Consider the following 19,623-nt stretch of genomic DNA (forward strand, 5'->3'; position numbering starts at 1 on the left):
AGCACCACAGATTCTCAAAGAAACTCTCACATGATATTACATAACAATTTAAAGAATGCATTTATCCCTTCCTTTGGAGAAAGGATTGAAAGCATTTTGAGACTGTTTCAACATCAAAAATTCAGTAGAACAAGCTGCAACTCAAACCAATTGGTGAAACTGCACATAACAGAACCAGACCCTACCAAAACCCCATCTTCAAACCCTGGTGCTCCTTCCTCACCTTCGGGAGGGATCTTGCTTTGCAGGGCAGCCCTGAGGAAGCCAAGTGCTGGGGAGTGCCCAGGGAGGACACTGCTGTGCCCTGCTCCTCCAGCTTCTCCATGAACTGCGCGCTCTCGTAGAGGGACGCGGATGCGGGGGACTGGGGGCGGCTTCCCCCCGGTTCCACAGACACCATCTGCGCCTGGCCACTGTCCTCATCCCTGCACTGCAGGCAGGGGTCGTAGGGATCCGCCTGGCAGCACTCCCAGCGCTCGGCCATGCTGTCCTTGCTGTCCAGGCCGCGGCGGCAGTCGGCCTCCATGGCGGTGGAGATGAGGTCGGGGCTGGAGCCGGAGACGCGGCGCTGGGCGTGGTTGCTGAGGGGGCTGCGCAGCGCGGCCGCGGGGCCGAAGTACCGCAGGTTGTTGGCGCAGGTGGCGATGTCCTGCCCGTGGGCGTGCAGCCGCGAGTGCTGCCCGTGGGGACTGTGGCCCGGCTGCTGCGGCACTCCGGGCGCGTGGGGAGGCTGGGGAGGGCCGGGCTGGAGGCCATCCTCTTGCGCTGGCTGGTTTTTCAAGATCCCTGCAAATTCATTGTAGCTGCCTTTGCTGTTCCCCCGGCGGTGCCGGGGCTTGCTGCGGTACCGGCTTTTGCCACTCAGGGTTGACATCTTAGGACTTCCTGAGACTGGGGAGCCATTGGATGCTGCTTCTGTGCTGGGTATGCCCTCTGACTTCAGTAAATCTGGCCTGGGAGACAAGGAGAAGTTATATGTCAAGCCACAAAAAAAGAAGTGACACTGGCCCAGAGCCAGGATGAAGAGGCAGCTAGAGCCAAAAGCACTCTCTGCTTCCTAAAATCTACAGGCTGCTTTCCCCTTCAGCTGCTTGACTCCTGCATTTTGATCCCTGTGATTCTCTCCACTTAATGTCCTTTCCATTCAGCCCATCCTGCTCTACACTCCTGTCTTGCAGTTTTTTTCAATAGCTGTCACACACTTTCCTTTTCCGCTCTTATTTTGATGTTCTCTCCCAAAATAGCTCCCTCTCAAGGACCTTGGGGTAGAGCATTGCTCTGACTCTGTGCATGTGCCATGGTGGTGATCAGGCTGCTTATCTAAGAGCCATGTGGGGATATTAATTCAGAAGCGATTATTCACTTGTAATCAGGACTAACTCCTGGAAATCCCTAAAAAAATAAAGACTAAGACAACTCTTCTAGGAAAAAAAAAAATCTCCCTATCTAAAAGTCATGCAGAAGAGAAATAACTGAAAGGACAGCATGAATTCCCAAATCTCAAATCCCAAATTAATTCCTCAACAATGAATCCATCCTTCCTAAGGCCTGCCTGATTTCCACAATCCCTTGCCCTGCTTATTCCCATCCAAGTCAAGGATGATCCTGGACAGTTAGGAATTTGAGAAAACTCAAGAAATACCTCCTGTCCAAGCACCACCTTTTGCTCAAAAATCACATGGACCAACAATTCATTCATTCAACAACACATCCTGTGACTCCGCGGTTCCAGAGAGCTGCCCAGGTGGCAGGGATGGCAGGATTCATCCCTTTCACCTTAAGGTAATTAAACAATTATGGTTCTGAGGATCAGACAAGTCTCAAGTGTGAAACCCCTTTGTCCCACCCTGCATTTCATCAGACTCCAAGGGAAGGAACTGCCCAGTGGGGATTTTCTACTGGCTGTGGCACAGGACTGGGTTGTTCTGTTGTTCTCACCGTTTGGTCTGGCTGCCTGGTTTATGGGAGACTCCTTTCCTCTTCATCAACTTCTCCACTGTATTGGGGTGGATGATTGGTCTGACTGGGTGGCGTTTGTAAGTCCCAGGGTATTTCTTTTCCACTGCTTGTTCTCTCCTGAAACATCAGGGAAATAAAAAAAAAGAAAATCACATCAGTTGTCCCTCTCTCCACCTGCTGCTCCCGCTGGACAGGAACTGGCTCTGCAGGGAACATGGTGCATGCCCAACTGCTCTGCTGGGAAAGGACAAGACACTTCTAAATTCCTTCTGCAGGCACCATGCAGCAGGCACAAGGCCCTGGCCCACAGTCCAGGAGCAGCACTGCCGTTCCCTTCATGCATGGGCCAAAGGATGCCAGCACCAAATGGGAAGGTGACTTTCTGCAAGTCAGTAACCACTAACAGTGGTCTGCAGGAATTCACTCCAAAGGGACCTCTCCCTGGTCACCAGCAACTCCCTAACTTTTGTGGTTTGTCAGGGGACACTAAATCCACATGTGCCACTCCCCAGTTTAGAAATGAAGTGCTGTTTGTGCTCTGCTGTGTGCAGACTGCCACGTGCACCTCACCATCCCCAGACACGTACTTGATGAGCTCCTTCTCCCGCACCTCCAGCTGCAGCATGATAGCACTGAGCTCCATGTACAGGTTGTTGGCTCGCTCCAGCTTCTTCTCGTAGTGCTCACGGATATCTAATGCATGTCTGAAAGGCAGAAAAGGCTTTATTCCAGCCTGACTTCCATGGACTAAGAGAAGAGAATGAGGAAAAGTACAGGTGCTTTAGGAAAAAGCCTTTTAAAAGTCAAATTTTCCAGCTGTACTGCACTGAATCCCAGATAGAGCTAACAGTGAATGATGACTGATTAAGAGCCTGATACAGCAATAAATCATGATATGGTTTAGAAAGTGTTTAACAGCTGTGAAAGTGTGGCAACATTTCTCCCCAGAAGAGCTGCAAATGCCTCACACACACCTAGAAGCCCTTTGGCCAAGCCCTGATCAGCCTTTTTGCATACAGAAGGGGCTAAACCAGCCTCTACAAACCAGGAAAGAAGTCATGTGTCTGTGCTTCATTAACAGCAGGGTGTCCCCACAGCTCCAGTACAGCTGCAATATGTGGCCACCCAAAGCTCCCTGGGGACAGGGAACACTGAACAACCATTGCATCAAACTGCCTGGCCAAGAGCCCCTTTGGCTCCTCAGGTTTGACGCAGAACTGCTTCTTACAAGTTTTATGTTTCTCTGTCTGCTGTATTTGCAAATTTGTATCACAGAAGGAAATATTTTCCCTTCTTTAAATAAACCTTCTGCTTTCATTTTGAAGTTGGTATAATCAAAAAGCATCTCAGTGGGCTGTTTATATGAAGTATGTTCACTTCTCTGTAATAACTAACCCAAAGAAAGAAAAACTAACCCACAGCAGAGAAAGCTCACAGCCAACCTCAGGATGGATTTCCCACTGAGATGGATGTCTCTGCTTCAGTGCTGTTATCACAAACACCAATTCTCAGGTAGAAATATTCATTGGGGAACACACAAGCCTTTGCCACCTTCTCTGGAGCAAACTGTTGAGACTGCCCAAGAACAGTGACAGCTCCCACTGCCTCTCTCCAGTTTCCATCAGCTGAGCAGTGCTCATGGCCTAGGCCATGCCCATGGGAATTTTGGTTTCTGTGTTCACAAGGAATTTAGGCTGCCCAAATTTTTACCACCAGGAATACTGGGTCCTGTTTTGGGAACCTCAATACAAGAGCAGAATAAAAAGAGTCAGGGGCTGGAGCAGAAGGCCCTGTGAGGACTAGCTGAGGGCTCATTTAGCTGGGAAGGGAAGGCTAGATGGGAAAAGCAAACAGTAAACACAAAAGAATGTGAACAGACCTCAGCTCTTCTCTCCGACGGCGAATCAATTCTTCATCCAGCCGGTGGATACAAGTTCCTTCACTTTTAATTTTCTCAAAATGTTTCTTCACTTCTTCTCTCCATTCAGCCTAGGAAAGCAATTTACTTTTAGCTATTTACAAAGACTTGGGATCTGTAGGTGAACCACAGAAAAACTCTTGGGCGATGTTGTTTGTGTCTGCAGAAAATTACAGCTTTGGGTTGAGAATGTATTTTTGTTAGCTGAATTATTTTGGGTAACAACACTGCAGCACATTTAGTGCCAGCATTTTCAAATGGTATTTACAATTTTGTGCTTCAGAGAATTTACAACATATCTCCATTTTCTAAGAAATATTTTTTTAATTCCTAGAGTTCTTTTTATCCTAAGAGAACATTTTCTTTACTTTTGGCAGTGAAAGTAAGTAGAAAGGCTCATGATTTTGAAAGCCCCATGATGATACCTCTGTAGAGTAATACTCTATCTTCTCCTTGAAGCCCTGGTTCCTGCAGAAGTCTCAGTTTGGGAAAGTTTGGGTAAAATATTTTCAAACACCCATCAGGTTGCTCCTCCCCAAGAATCAAACTGAAATCATGGATCCAGACTTTCTCTACTCAGTCCACCTTCCAAAATCAGATCCTCGGAGCTAATTCCAGTAATCAGAGGCTACAGCCTTTCCCCAGTTACCTGGGATTTGAAGTAGGTTTCCTGAGGAGTAGCCAGCACATCAGCAGAGGCGATATCCAGGTGCATCAGTGTCTGCCGGAAGGACGGACGGTTCCGGGGCTTGCTCTGCCTGAAACAAAACAGAAACAGCAAGGGTGAGGTGAGGGATGGGCACTGCCAGCCTCTCCTGCCCTTCTGGGTGAGGGATGGGCACTGCCAGCCTCTCCTGCCCTTCTCAAAGGGTCTCACTAGATCCTATTCTCTGAACCAAGCAGCTGACAGGTTAGAACAAAGGAGCTTTTCTGGTTTTCTCTTTTGCTGAATACAATTTAATTGTGCTAGAAGTGGTTTGCGATGACCCATTATGAAAAAACAAAAGTGCAAAATGTTTAAGACCAGAAAATGAGACTACAGAGTGAAAGATCACAGAAAAGTATAAAAACATTTGGATTTTTGAGAAGAAGCACCAGCATTTGAGTTTCAGGACCAAATCCACCTTGCACAGGGCAAGAGCAGCTTCTTGAGCCTCCTCTCCCCTACCAACCACCTCCTTCCACTAGGTGGGGATACAAGTGTTTGTAGGTACTGTGTTTTACCGAGCTGCTCAAGCTGCCACAGCCCAACTGCTGCAGCTCAGGGAAAACAGCCACTGGGAGAGATCCACACTTGCTCTGGCCTGTTGTCCCCTTTGTGCCACGAGGAGGATGGCTAGTAAAACCCATGGGGTGGGAAAATGCTGGAAGACCCTTTACACTGTGTCAAGATGTAATTACAAAGACAAAGCATCAATGTGAAACCCAAGAAAAAGAATTTCAACTCTAATCTGGTACAAGGAAGAAACTGAAAGCATTTTCCATATCTGAAGCTGGAAAATCTGTGTTCCAGACAGAAAGCTTGTATTTCTCTTTGTCCAGTCCAAAAGCCCGTTGCTCTGGCTTTCCCCTTTTTGGAAAACAAGGCGTTTTCCAAATGAAAAAATCAGTTCCCTTCATTCTGGATGTAGCCTCAAGGAATTTTACCCCTACTTTCCTTCCAGCTCCTTTTGTCTTCCACAGAGCCACTTTTTATCCTCTGCTTTGCTACAGCAAAGCAACACTGTCTGTGAAAGCTCCTGAAAATGTCCTGGCATCCAGGCCTGCTGCCACAAGGAAGCAGAATCCAAAATGTTAAAACTTATTGCTCTCAGGACAAGTCTGAGAGTATCTCAGAGCCCTCTGCTCTGGGCTCCCTACTCCCACCCTGACTTTCACAGATTTTGCTGGGAGCCAGCCCTAGGTCTGTGCTCTGTGGGTTCAGGTTCTTACCAGGTTTGCTTCATGAGGATTTTGAAGCCATCTGGGCAGGTGGAAGGGACAGGAAGGTGGAGGCTGTTACTGCCCACTCCCCAAATGATGGCCGAAGAGTCCACGTCCTTGTAGGGAATCTCTCCCGTGAGCAGCTCCCACAAAACCACCCCAAATGACCTGATGAAGAAATAAACCAGGATAAAAAGAGTTCACACAGAAGCTGTTAACAGAAACATCTGGAGCTTGAAAAAAAAACCAGGTTTTTGGGCAAAACAGGGAAATAGGGATCTCTGGTCCAAAACTGCAAGTAGGTGCAACAGTGAGTTTTAGTACACCAGGTAACTCGTTTCCTCCAGCACAGGGTTGAGCACCAAACCACACCGGTTTCTACCCACCCTATCTTGCTTCTTTGTGAGATTTTAAAGATCCTGAAAGCACATTTTCTGTACCGACTGTCTTGCTCCTGTTAAATTAAAAAGACTCCAAAGTCTACTCTCGGGTAGACTTTGGAATGTTCTTGCTGGTAAGAACAGATGATTGACTACTGCACAGACTGACAAGTGTCTTACAGAGACAGCACAACTAAGGTTTTGTGGGGTTTTTTTACATTTTATTTAACTGGTTTTCTCTTCTTTTCCCTAACCAAAGGCTCCCTCTGCTGTTAACCTGTAGTTCCAGGTAAGAGTTTCAAGGTTTGAGACTGAGCACTAAAACTACTGCAACACAAAAATTAGGAAACAAATGCCACTTGCATAACTGTCAGTACCAATAGCACATGAGTTCTCATCTGATACTCCTTTTGTTCTGAAGAACGGAAGGATAAAGCAAAAAAAAATTAAGAGAACTCAGTCAGGGAAAGAACCTCCTACAAGAACTGAAAGATGTAGGTAAGAAAATTCACTTTGCTTCTCTTCGTGAGTAAGGTTACCAGAAAGAACCAAAACCTTCGTTTTCAACAACAAACATCTGTTTTGTATACACTCATCACCTGATGAAACACCAAAGAAACACCAAACCAGTCAATACAGAGGTAAACTGCTGAGAACCACCACCATTGTTACTGCACATCAACAAGTGGGCTGTGATACAGGTGAGGCACAACCATCCCAATTTCAAGCCAGACGTGCCACCTCACTCTATGTCCCGTTCCTCTGTGGGACACCAACCCTGCCAAGCTGGAGACTATAGCCAGGTGGAAGGTGAGAAAGGTGTTTCTGGCTTGTTCCACTATCCAGTGCTTTTATTAAGTACAGAAGAACTTCTAAGGGACAAACTACCAGGTCTGAACAATCATCAGTCAGGAAACAACTTCATGTGAAAAACACTGCACTTTCAAAGTCCATTGGCTTCAAATCATGTATTAAAAAAAACAACAAACAAGCAGAATTTGAATATTTCTCGCCTCAAAATCCTTTTTTCCGGGCTGCAGGAAAGCAGGAATCCAGGAGGTTGGACAAACTACCAGGGAAAGTTCATCTGGTTTCATATTTGTTATGACTAAGAACTCACAAAGGATTTCCAAGACTCCTGATAAGATTATAGATTTATTTTTCTGCATGCTGTTAGAGATGAGAGAGAGCAGACATGTAAGCAGCTCAGGAACTGTTCTCATTTGTTGGCAGCATTCATGAACATCATTTTTATTCATCTTGAGGGAGGAATGAATGGCAAGGGAGAGTCTGAGCAATCACCACTTTTGCGAACTCCAGGTGAACTGGCACCAAAGAGCAACATCTCCATGTCACTGAGGGAAGGAGCAAAGGTTTTACTGGACAGGATGTTCTGTGAAATATTCCTGAACATAAACCACTCTAAAGGACAGAAAGCTGAGCGTGGAAACCAAGCACCGCTTGTCCTCACAATCCCGTGATTCACAGGGAGGGGTTCAGCAGGCAAATGCTGGGTGTATTTTCTTTGCAGAACAACCCAAGTGTTTCTGCCAGAGGAGCCTGCTGTGCTGTGACCTGGACATCCAAAATAAACACACAGGACACTGTGGGCACAAAAGCAGCTGCACGCCACAGGCAACATCACCTTCTCTGCAGGAAATCTTGCCCTTCAGGTCAAGCCCAGGCCAAGCTAGAACTCCAGCAGCAGCTCCTGATTCCACTGCACCCTGGACCACCCACAGCTTTGTCCAGCAGCTCCCTGCCCTGCCAGGGAAGGGACAGCATCTGAAGCTGAAAAACCACAGGATGCAAAATCCCTCCTGGCTGTAAAGCAGGGAGAAGGGCATTTGTCCTGGCTGCTGACATTTAATATGCAGAAATAATGAGGCAGAAACAGAGCTGCAGTTCCCTTGAGGGCTCTGAAACCTATGGAGAGGCTTCCCAAAGGAACTCCAAGGCCGAGCCCTCTCAAGCATTTTTAATAGCACAGAGACTGAAGAATTCCTAGTGTTCTTTTGGACAGACCATGGTCCACATCGATGGAAACAGGTTCCAAAACTCTTACAACCTATCCTGGTTTCATCCCTCTTGGATCCAGGATTGGATTCACTGGACTGTAATCCTGTAGTTGCTCATACAACATCCAGCCTGGTGTGCAGGAAGCACAGGGGGTGAGGAGAGCAGGGGCCTCCCCACAGCTCCAGTGTGGCCCTGAAGAGGGCCAGAAGAGAATGAAAAACCACCCTGGCTGTGGAGGCTGCTGAGGGGGCCCTGAGCACAGCACTGGGAGAAAGTTCTGGGCTGGCTAACAACACAGGGAAGAATTTCTGCATTTGCTTCCTGCTAGACACAGACTGCACTGAGCCTAAGCTGGAGCCTGCAGGTCATCACTCAGCCAGGACACCTGTGTCACTTCCCTTTCCATCAGAGCCCACCAAAGCTCAGGGCACCAGGCAGAAGGAGAAAGGAACAGCCTGCCACAGAGCAAACCATGCTCAGGCACAGGATGAGGAAAGGACATGGGAAGTGCTGGGAAACCAAGGGACAGAACAGAAGGTGAAGGTACTTGACCATGAACAGCACTCACCAGATGTCCACCTTCTCAGAGACGGGCTCATTCCGTATCACCTCCGGGGCCATCCACGCCACTGTTCCCGCAAAGGACATTTTGGTACTTTTATCGCTGAGCTCTTTAGATGTACCAAAGTCTGAAATCTTTACTGCATCTGTGTGTGTAACCAAAACACTGGAGAAGGAAAAAAAAGGAGTTGTCACTATTTTGTAATTTTTCTTGCACCACAACAGACAGACAACTGAAGTAAATCCCTTATTAATCAATACAACCTGTCAATGAGGCCACGCTGCTCACAAGTGCAGTACAAAAGAAAGATTTTGTATTTTCCCCAATAAAAGCTCTCTTTTGGGTGGTTGTGTTTTGTGCCTTAAATGCATTTCTTAATGGTACAAGTCAAAAATCAATATCAATAAAACTGCAAATTAACAAGTAACTGAGGATCCAGAGGCAAAGCTGTACCTTAAACTGTGCTGTAAATCATCTAAAAGCATTATCTTAATGCACTATCACAGACTAAAGAAGTAATAAACATCTAGGGAATAAGAATATAAAGAAGCCAGAACATTTTATTCAGAAACCAACAGAGAAATGAGTAAGACTCATTCCAGAAAACCAGGGAAATAACATGAAAATAAAAAGGAAAAATAAAAAGGCAGAAGGCAACAGAATATCCCACTTTCCATAAAGCCCAGATATCGTCAGATCATTAAATATTTCCTGACAGCTATTTATCATGGAAGATACCAGTAAAATTTCCACTACTGTTAAGTGCCAACAAGTTGCAATAGTTTCACTCTCATCAGTTTTGAGTCAAGATGGGGGAAAAAACAGTAGAACCATTTGATCAAACTTTAAACTATTTCTCAAGAAAAGGAAAAAATAGCCCAAACTGAGGATGTTTAAGCATCTGAGACTCACTTTAATGACCTGAAGAACCACAACTGGGGGATGTTTAACTTTGGTGGCCTTGAGGAACCCAAACTAAGGGATGTTTAAGCAGCTGAGACTCACTTTGGTGACTTGAGGTCTCGATGGATGATTTTGTGGAGGTGCAGGTAGTTCATGCCACTGGCAATCCCCGTGGACCAGTCCACCAGCAGGCGTGGGGTGACCTTCCTGCCGGCCCGCAGGACCTCGTAGAGCTGCCCGTGGGCACAGTATTCCATGATGATGCAGTAGCACGGGGCCTGGGTGCAAACTCCCCTGTCAAAGAGAACACACAGTGAGGAGCAGCAGACAGACAACTGGACAGCAAGGGTGGCCACCACTTTGTCCCAGACACAGTTTAGCTCCTGGATTGTAAAAACCCTCCTAGAGAACTTGAGCGAACGGCTCTTGCCTGGACAAAGCTCCTGACAAGAGTCACAACCTACTTGAAGGCGATAATGTTGGGATGCTTGAGCTTCCGCAGATGCTTGATGTCTGTCTCGTTCTGATCCCTCACTTTCTTGATGGCCACCTCCTCCGCCCGGAACTTGCCCAGGAAGACAGCGCCCTGTGCCCCGCTGCCCAGCCACTGCAGCTCCGAGATCTCCTCGAACGGCACCTCCCACGTGTCTGGGCACAGGGAAAAAACAGGATAACAGAAAAGGTCAAGGCCCTGAAAACTGTCAGAGTTCACCAGGGCAGCACTTGTCCCCTGCTGCACCACAGGCTGGGCTCTTCTGGAGGGAGTAGGTGACATCTTCTGGCACAGCTGAGGCACACCCCACAAGTGCTCAGCCCCAACAACCCTTTCAGCTGTCCCAGCCACCTCCAGCCTGCTCATTCCCATCCTTGTGGCTGTTTTTTTATCACCCTGTTAACCACTTGTGTGAGACACTCCAGCTTGGCAGGCAGCAATTTGCCATACCAGGCAGCCTGGAATGGCACTTTTGGAAGGAGATCCTCTACCCCAACACTGACCAAAGTGAGTGACTCCATTAAAAAGCAGAGATCAGAAAAAACATTTAACATTCACAAGTGATATAAAAATATTGAGGGTCTTTTCACTCACTGAAATAAAAGTCAGAGGTCACAGGCTGTAAAACACAGAGCAGCAACCACCAAGATAGCCAACAAAAAGCACATCAACCACCAGCAGCAGGCACAGAAATAGGTCCTTCCCACATCAACATCGTGTATATCAATGTCAAACAGGCAACCTTAAGCAATTCCTCTTCTTCAGTACCCACACACGTTTGTAGGGATAATGTTGGAGAGGTCCAGTGACACTGTATAAACTTCAAGAGAGCTGCACCCATCAGAACAGAAAGCCCTGTTCCCTGTCAGTCACCTTGAAATTACCTTAAATCTCATAAACATCAGGATAAAAGGCAGGCAGCTGTTTATTTACTGTAATTCAATAAAGATCTACATTTGGAGAATAAATTATTTAGCAGAAAACCAAACAAGTAACCACTGATTTCTGAAATAAAAGGAAGTCACACCTGTACAGATCTCTGTTTCAGATGAGTACAAAGGTGTGTCCTTGTCTCCTCCAGACTCCTAGCCTTTGGGATGTTCCCAGGGCTGCAGCTGGGACTATGCCAAAGTGTCCATTCTAGATACTGTTATCACGGAAGGAGAGCTTGTATATCTTAACTGTCTGTGGCTCATCCCAGTTCAAGGCTTTCCCCGGGATCATTCCTGCCACAGGCAGGCAGAGGCTGCTGTCTCCTTTTGAGCGAGCGCTCCCCAGGCACGGCCATGGAAAAGCAGCTCTCCCTCAGAGCCAGACCCCAGCACTCCTCCTGCTCACTGAACTAAAAACAAAAACATTGCTCACCCACAGCAGAAATTCCCTCCCCCTTGGCAGGGCAAAGTTCAACCCCCAGCACATGTTCCTTCCCAGACATAAGGCTATTTTCCATACTCATGGATCCGCTCGCAGCTCTGAACATAAACTGGCATTTAAATCTTTGGACATTTAAACACTAAAAGATTTTAAATAAAGAAAATAATTAGATAATTAATAAAATTCATTCATTCATAATTAAATCAAGAAGATCTGTATTTCTATTTAATCGCACATGCATCACTTCAGAGAGAAGGTGGCAAATAGTGGTGATTCTTGTGCATGTTGAACAGTATTTTTATATGGGCAACATCAAAACTATTCTGTTGTACTGAAATAGCTGTTTCTTTCATAGAATCATGGAATGGACTGGGGGGGAAGTGATCTAAAACTCCATCCAGTCCCACCCCCTGCCATGGGCAGGGACACATTCCACTATCCCAGGTTGCTCCAAGTCCTGTCCAACCTGGCCTCGGACACTCTCAGGGATCCAGAGGCAGCCACAGCTGCTCTGGGCACCCTGTGCCAAGGCCTCACCACCCTCACAGGGAAGAATTTCTCCCAGGTATCCCATCTATCCCTGCTTGCTGGCAGTGGGAAGCCATTCCCCAGTGTCCAAAGACTCTTTCCATCCTTAACTGTGGGAAATCTGTCCTTCCTATACACAAAACTGACATTCATTGCCATGAAGCATTTACAGTTTGTGAGCACTAACGGGTAACTGCACCACCTTGGAACCCTAGTTTGCTCTCAGTATTCCCTATCAGGTAATATTACCTTCCCCTAATATTCCCTCTGCAATGGCAAAGGCTGAGAGAGGCTGTAAACAAAGTAAGCAAAAGTTCATGTGGTTCTTTCTGCAAAGTCATCTCGTGTTTATTTCAGAACACAGATGCTCTCCCATATCCCATTTGAATCCTGATTGTCAGGAGCACAATTCAAGAAAGAATTTCAGTATAATGACAGTGAAATATCCCACATCTTGGGGAATATCAAGAAGAACAAAGAGCCAAACCATAGGTAACATACAGAGCAGTAGTCAGACTTTTCTGGGCCTTAAGAAACCACTGGGATACGTCCCCTAAATAAATTAAGGTGTAATAGCAACAGGAATTGCGCAAGAACTTGTGTTTCTGAGGTGATTAAGAACCATTTGAGTAGGATGATGAGAATCTATTTCCCATGGGGAAAAATGCAGGAGCAGCCCGAGCCATTGAATCAATCTATTTGGAGGAAGCTTTTCCCAGCACTGGCTGCTCTCCAGCACTGGCACGGTGACAAGAAGCATCTCTGGTTTACACAGACCCCCTCGACACAGGCACCTTCTGACAGGCACCTTGCTCTCCAGGTAGACACCAAAACCCTCACAATGATGGTAAATACACAACTCGTGAAAGGGAAGGTGAAAGCTGCTGGAGACAGCTGCTTAATCCAAAGGAAATGGTTGGGAAGTCTAATGAGTCTCTAAGAAACACAAACAAGTCTTGCTTTAAAGTGTTGGAGTCCCCACAATCCCAAGTAAATAACTGGTAGATGCAAATTAAAGAATTGAGTGTGTGTCCCTGAAAGCATTCACCAACAGCCTTTAGAAATCAGGGTAAACAACTGGAAAAACATAGGAGGGAGGGATTTTATGGGTCAAACCCCAAGTACTTATATGTCAGATAACCAGCTGGCACTGAACAATACAAAAGCAAACATTCCCCACAGGAATGACTGACTCCTCACCAAGCAGTGATTGGCATTACCTGGTCAACCAGCACAGAGCCTGTGGCAGCTCCCAGCTGACCAACGCTCTGCCCAGCCTGTGTCCTGCAGGGAAGAACAGTCACACCCTCTTGTTGACCATTCTGATGTCAGAAAGGACACTCAAGCAGTAATTTCAACAAGAAAATAAGGCAGAATCATGTAAAAGCTGTTCTTATCTTTTCCCTCTTTCACCAAGTCACAAGCCAAAGCTTCACATGCAATATGGGCTCAAGGACATGAAACCTATTTGTCTTTTACTACTTGCAACCACAACACCACCACCATGTCTCAAAGAATGGGCCTGCAGGACAGCCAAAGCAGGTGGGCAGGGACACCAGGGGGCACCAAAAATTACTACAAAGCACCTGCAGGCAACATAAAATGGTTTGGGTTGGAAGAGATCTTAAAGCCCATTCCCTTCCACCCCCTGCCACAGGCAGGGACACCTTCCACTATCCCAGGTTGCTCCAGGCCATCCAGCCTGGCCTTGGACACTTCCAGGGATGCAGGGGCAGACACAGCTTCTCTGGGAAGCTGTGCCAGGGCCTCATCACCCTCACAGGGAAGGACTTCTTCCTAATCTAATCTTAATCTCTCTTCTATTAATTTAAAACAATTCCCCTTCCCCCTATCACTACTTCCCCAAGTCATTCCACTTCCATTCCACTACTTCCAAAAAGTCGTTCCCCTTCTTTTTTATAAGCCCTCTTTAAGTTCTGGAAGGTCACACAGCTGCAGATCCAAACTGGACTCCTATCCCTGTTGTTGATTCAGCCCAACACAAAGGATTACTCCTGGATAAGGCTTTAAGTAGTTGTCTCATAAAGAAGGGGGAAAAAAAATCATCTGCACAGATCCATGGCAGCAGCCCAAAGCTGTAAAGCAGCTCCCAGGGAAATGAAAAGCCACCACAATCCTCTCCCTGCTGCTGAAAGAACCCCAAACATTTCCTCAGCCACACAGCACTTGCACAAACACAATCCATGCATCCTCTGTGCTCTTGCTAAAAGACAGAAAAATAAAAATAATCACATACATCAGTCACTGAACTGCTGGCTTGTATGTAGCTGATGAAATGCACACAAAGATGATTTTCTGGTGGCAAGAAGCAAGAATGAGATCATCTGGAAAAGAGAACATGAATATTCTCACAAAAATCCTCACGTTTCAGCACAGAAGCAGTTTGAAAAGGTTTATCCTTGGGTAACAGAAGTGTAGTATTGCCATCAGGGTAACAGATGTCATCAAAACAAGACAACTGAGCCCCAGAAGAAAAAGTAATTTAAAAAAAATATCTTCTTTTCATTCCCCTTTCTAACAGTGAAGACACTGAAAACACAGCTCAACCACACAGGCTACATATAGCTGATCCAAATTAATCCTCAGCCTCACCACATCTGTAGCCAGTTCAATTCTGCCCTTTTAGAAGGGCCTGATGCCAGCAGCAAACAGAAGAGTGCCCCTGGATGTGTGGCTCTGAACATGCTCCCAAACATAGAGAACAGCAAGACACCCTGTGCACAGGAACGAGCTCTGTGTGCATCCTCCAGCCCCAGCACTGCTTTCAGCTGCTCCTTTTCATTCGTTAGTGCTTCAATCTTTTAGTTTGGTGACTTCCACACAAAAGCGAGCGTCCCCTGTGGGTCACCTGAGCACAGATTGCTCTGTGGCCTCCAGTGCATCTGCTGGCCCGGTTCTATGGGAAATGGGATCTCTGTCTCACAGGCAGCTCTCCCAAAGCCACCTCTCCGGGGTGACAGGGACACACCAGCATGGGATGGCTCAGAGACAGCAGCGGGGACAGGTGTGGGACACTGGGAGTGGCCACTGCCACTCTGCACCTGTGGCCTTTCCTCAGAAATTTTTAGCTTCACTTACAAGCACTGAGCATCCAACCCAAAGCACTGTCACACAGACACTGCCCAATGCCTGCTCTGAATGTCATCCAACTGCTCAGAACCTCCTTTTCCTTCCCAAGGGAGACTCCCTACCCAGACAGTCCTTCCAAAACTGTTCACTCTTTGTGCAGTCACCCCAGCAGCCTTAATTCCCCAGGGAACTTTCTGCCCTGTTTTTATTTATAGTCTGGACCACATGTGACACACTGAATTTACAACATGCAAACAAAACAGAACCAGCTGTGCCAGAGAATTTCAGAGCAAGCAAACCCTTGTACAGAGAGCTGCTGATCAGGAGGCACCTGGAATGTAGAGGTGCATTTCTTGTTCGCTTATGAACTGGAAACAACTGACTCTAGGAAGTTGATTTCAAGGCAAATTCATCCAACATGTTATTTAACAGCTCTTGTTCCCTCATGTTAGGAGCTGTTCCCCATCCCTCTGGGGTTTAGATTTGAACCTCTCAGACAGGTTTCTGACCTTATATCTTATAATTTGTCAGTGCCAAAAAGCCATTTGATTACTACTGAGTGATGCTCAAAGGAGGCTTTGCCCCATGATACTGCAGTGGCCAGGCTGTTCCCGTTTTCTGTAAGCCTCAACCATTTCAGCTCCTTAATTCTAATGACAGCTTGTTCTTTTCCCATCTGCCACCTCCCTCCCCCTGTGCTAGGGGAGAAATCAGACACCAATAGCAAAGCATACTCTGCTCTTTGGTTTTCAGTATCCCCTAAAATATATATAGATATATAGATATATAGATATATATGCAGTCAACTGGGACATCACTTATTCCCAAGCTACAGATTTTATGTGTATTTATACTCACATACACTTACACATTTACGCTTACACATTCGAATGGAAAAGGTATAAATATTGAAGAACATATTTCTGGAAAGACAAGTACTAAATGATGTTTTAAAGAGGAAAATTACTCCTGAATAAAAATACATAAAACTCTTTTTAAAAGAGAAGCAATATTCCTGCTATTTGGTGGTCAACTGGGGACAGCCTTCACCTCGAGGTTCTGAAGTGGAAGTGCCTATGTCAGCTATGTCAGTGTTTTCATTTACACAGGGATTGTACCAAGTACTTCAACACAATTCCTTCTGATCCCCAGGCTCGGTTCAGATTCAGGCCTTGTCACAATGCTCCACACCATGGGGATGAACAGGCAGTCGGTTTTGACTCCCTCATGAGCTGCCTTTGCCACACATGATGGCTGTTGGCTCCACAGCGCAGGATTTATCCCTGGAAACCCGAGACAGGGCTGGACAAGACAAAACCAGCCAGGTGGAGAGCTGGGGAAGAGCCCTGGCTTACTTGCCTCGCCCCAAAGCAGTGCAGGTGGTTCCCGCTCACCTTGCTGCTGCAGTTTGTAGTCCGTGGAGTAGGCCTTGCCTATGATGTTCCACACGGGCCGCAGGCACCCGAAGAGCCCCTCGAGGAAGCCGCCGCTGCCGCTGCCCGTCCGGTTGAACTGGACCTTCACATCGTCGGCGGCGCCGTTGGTGTCGCCGTCGCCGGGGCTGCGGGTGCCCTGCGGGAGCCCCGGCTCGGGCTCGTCCTGCTCCCGCAGCTGCAGCACGCTGTTCTCGAAGTGGTCGCGGGCGTCCTCGCTGATGCTGGTCAGCACGGCCGCCGTGCCCGGGCTGCTCACGCCCTCCAGCAGCTCGGCCGGCAGCGAGCCCCGCTCCCGCACGTCCTCCAGCAGCTCAGGGGACGGCTGGTTCCCAGCACCCGGGTGCTCCTCGGGGAACCTCCCCAAGTCTTTGTCCTCACAGAACGCTTTGCCGATGGAGTTGGGAGAGGAAGACAGGCTCAGGCGCTCCTGAGTGCTGGCCATGACGCCGTGAGTGTGCATCAAGGAGACGGCCCGAGGGGGTGCTCAGAGCATTTGTAGGACGCAACTCACATGTGACATGCGGGCCCAGTACCTGAAACAAGAGGAAAAAGAACAACTTTCAATTTTTTATTGAAGTATTTTCACTACGTGCAGTTTCACTGAGGTGAGCTGATAATTAACTAGACTTTCCAGACAGCCCCTGATACTTGGTAAATAATTACTGCCCTAAAAGAAACAAATAAATGGTTCCAACAGAAACTCCACTCAGGCAATACTCTCAGTAACATACTGCAGGAATTGCCCAGGAAACAAACACAACAATTTTAAACAACAGCCTAAAGGTCAAAATCGTAAAAGATTTTTTGCAGAGTTCCCATAGCATTATCAGAGCCCCAGCTCAGCTGTGGTTTGAGTCCCACCACTGTTCCTGGGTCTGGCACAGCCCAAAAGCTCAGGATCCCTCTGCAAATCCTCAAGACAAGGTGTTAGAGAAACAATGCCCGGTAATACAGGTACCTTGATTCCACCATGGGATGCTTTGTGGCTGCTCCCTCAGAGCCCCACCTAGTTATTACCATCCTGGACCTTTGATTGACCCTCCATGTCCATTGTGGCAAGATATATTCAATTCTCTATCCACATCCATGCCACCCTCATAAGCAAGTAAAACTTTGAGTTTCACAGAACAGCACACCCTCCGTGCTGATCTCCCACCACTGCTCTCCACTCCTCCCCTGCACAAGCTTCTGGGAGGGTGCACATTAAACAAAAGCTGGGATCCCTTTTAGAAAGCGCACCCATCTCCTGTTCCATGCTCCGCTGAGAGGTCTTTTTTCCACACCCCACGGTGGTGCCACCTTCTCACCGAGCCAGGTTGATGGCTGAGGGTCACACTGCCAATGCTGCCCACTGCAAAAACAGTTTTGAGATAGTCCCTTCTCAAACAAGAACCTCTAACACTGGGCAACAAGTAATTACAGGAATTCAGCCTGCACTATGGAACAAAGCCCAGTTTTTAAATTCCATAAGAAGCTGAGAGTGGGGTAAAAACAATGGCCTTAACAGAAAGTACTTTGTTAAAAATTAAGATCAGTTATAGTGGGTGCAAATTTGCAGGCTCTGCAAACAGCCATTGGAAGGGAGAAAGAGGTGGCCAGGTAGGGCACAGCCAATGGGAAGGGAACAGCTCAGTGCCATAACTCCTCAGGATGAGGTCACTGCAGAGAGGGGAGATAAGCCCTTCAGCCCACAGGATGAAACGCCCCGGGCTTCAGCCCCTCTCCAGCAGCAAACAGGAACAGCCAGGAACCTGGATTATCTTCCTGGATCCTGTCTGATCACATGGGGCTGCATAAAAGCTTTGTTTAGGTTATAAAATTTCTTCTTTAAAAGAAAGCAAACCGGCAAGTGAGGCAGGGGTTGCAGCACAGTCCAAACCAGTAGAGGAGCTGAATCAGGCCCATATGGGAAGCTGGCTATCCTGACCTGCTGATAGCCAGCACTACAATGACCAATTCAGCAGCATGGGAAGCTGCAATGTGACTTCAGAGTACAATTACTACTAGCAGCAGTTGTTCTATTATTGCAGATTTTGTTATTGATAAGAAGATGCTTCAGACCTGAACAGAATTTCAGAAAAACACCAGGCCAGGCCCAACTCAGTGCTCCTGGGCACAACCCCCGCTCATCACCTAAAGTCATGGAGTGGCAAGTGATTGTTTAAACAAGAGCAAAATGCTCTGTTCCTACAGAGAAATGTGCTTTTTGCGACACAGAATATTAAGCAATGAAAATAAAATATCAGCCAGGTATCCTGCAAGAAACTCCAATGTAAAGGCTAGAATTTGAGGTAACAGTATCCCTAAATACCTCAAATTTAAGCCTTGGGAAATGCATTAAGGATTAAATCAGACTTGGAGGATAAAATAACTTTGCTGTTATGTGACTCTCAAGAGTACACTACTACAGTGTAAGGTTTTGCTTTTACATTTTTACAGTTTTCTGCCTCTGGAATGTTTGATTGTGGAGGTTTAACAGGGAATGAACAGATTTTCACTACACAGCTCAGCCAAGAACAAAGCCCCAGACTCAGGAATATGAGGTCTGTTTTCCCAGATCAAATTGCCTTCTCCAACACTGAGATGTTTCAAATAAAAAAAGCCTTTAGGTACAGTGTCCTGCCACTTCACATGCCCCTTTATGTGCTTCATGGGAAGAGAAGGCATATAAAAGTTATGGAATTATTTTCAAACTGCCATGATACAGGCTTATCTAGGCCTTTACATAAGCAGCCTGATTTTCAGAGGTGTAGCAAACTCATTGTTTGGAGAGCATGAAACAGCAGCACTTCTTTTAAAACAACTTCCTGTCAAGCCAACTTGAAGCAAAATGGTGCAGAAACCCTGGGAGGGGGAGAAGGTGGTTTCTGCCACACCACATGAGTGCTGATTTGTTGGAGGAAATTATTTTTTTTTTATTAATTCTCTTCTATTGCAGTAAATTCTGCTATGTGCAACCTCTTGCCTTAGCAAAATGTGATTTAATCCAATGAAATTATGCTGGTTTAGACCTCAAACAAGGGAAGAAGAGCATTTTC

The 19,623-nt window shown here is 46.8% G+C and overlaps 1 protein-coding gene across 6 annotated transcripts in view; it reads right to left on the reverse strand.

Moving 5' to 3' along the window:
• Window positions 1–19,623, reverse strand: part of MAP3K13 (mitogen-activated protein kinase kinase kinase 13) — a 71,461-nt gene that overhangs the window by 8,353 nt on the left and 43,485 nt on the right. For all 6 annotated transcript variants that reach the window (XM_072933554.1, XM_072933549.1, XM_072933550.1 and 3 more), the window contains 10 exons: window positions 16,544–17,118; window positions 10,129–10,312; window positions 9,767–9,958; window positions 8,768–8,926; window positions 5,810–5,968; window positions 4,527–4,635; window positions 3,839–3,948; window positions 2,547–2,663; window positions 1,939–2,076; window positions 224–953 (listed from right to left, as the gene is read on the reverse strand). In XM_072933554.1, the coding sequence (XP_072789655.1) occupies window positions 224–953; window positions 1,939–2,076; window positions 2,547–2,663; window positions 3,839–3,948; window positions 4,527–4,635; window positions 5,810–5,968; window positions 8,768–8,926; window positions 9,767–9,958; window positions 10,129–10,312; window positions 16,544–17,045 (2,400 nt within the window). In that variant the 5' untranslated portion in view covers window positions 17,046–17,118. The remainder of the gene's footprint in view (window positions 1–223; window positions 954–1,938; window positions 2,077–2,546; window positions 2,664–3,838; window positions 3,949–4,526; window positions 4,636–5,809; window positions 5,969–8,767; window positions 8,927–9,766; window positions 9,959–10,128; window positions 10,313–16,543; window positions 17,119–19,623) is intronic.

Source organism: Taeniopygia guttata, chromosome 9 (assembly GCF_048771995.1).
Source record: "Taeniopygia guttata chromosome 9, bTaeGut7.mat, whole genome shotgun sequence".
Lineage (NCBI taxonomy): Eukaryota > Metazoa > Chordata > Aves > Passeriformes > Estrildidae > Taeniopygia > Taeniopygia guttata.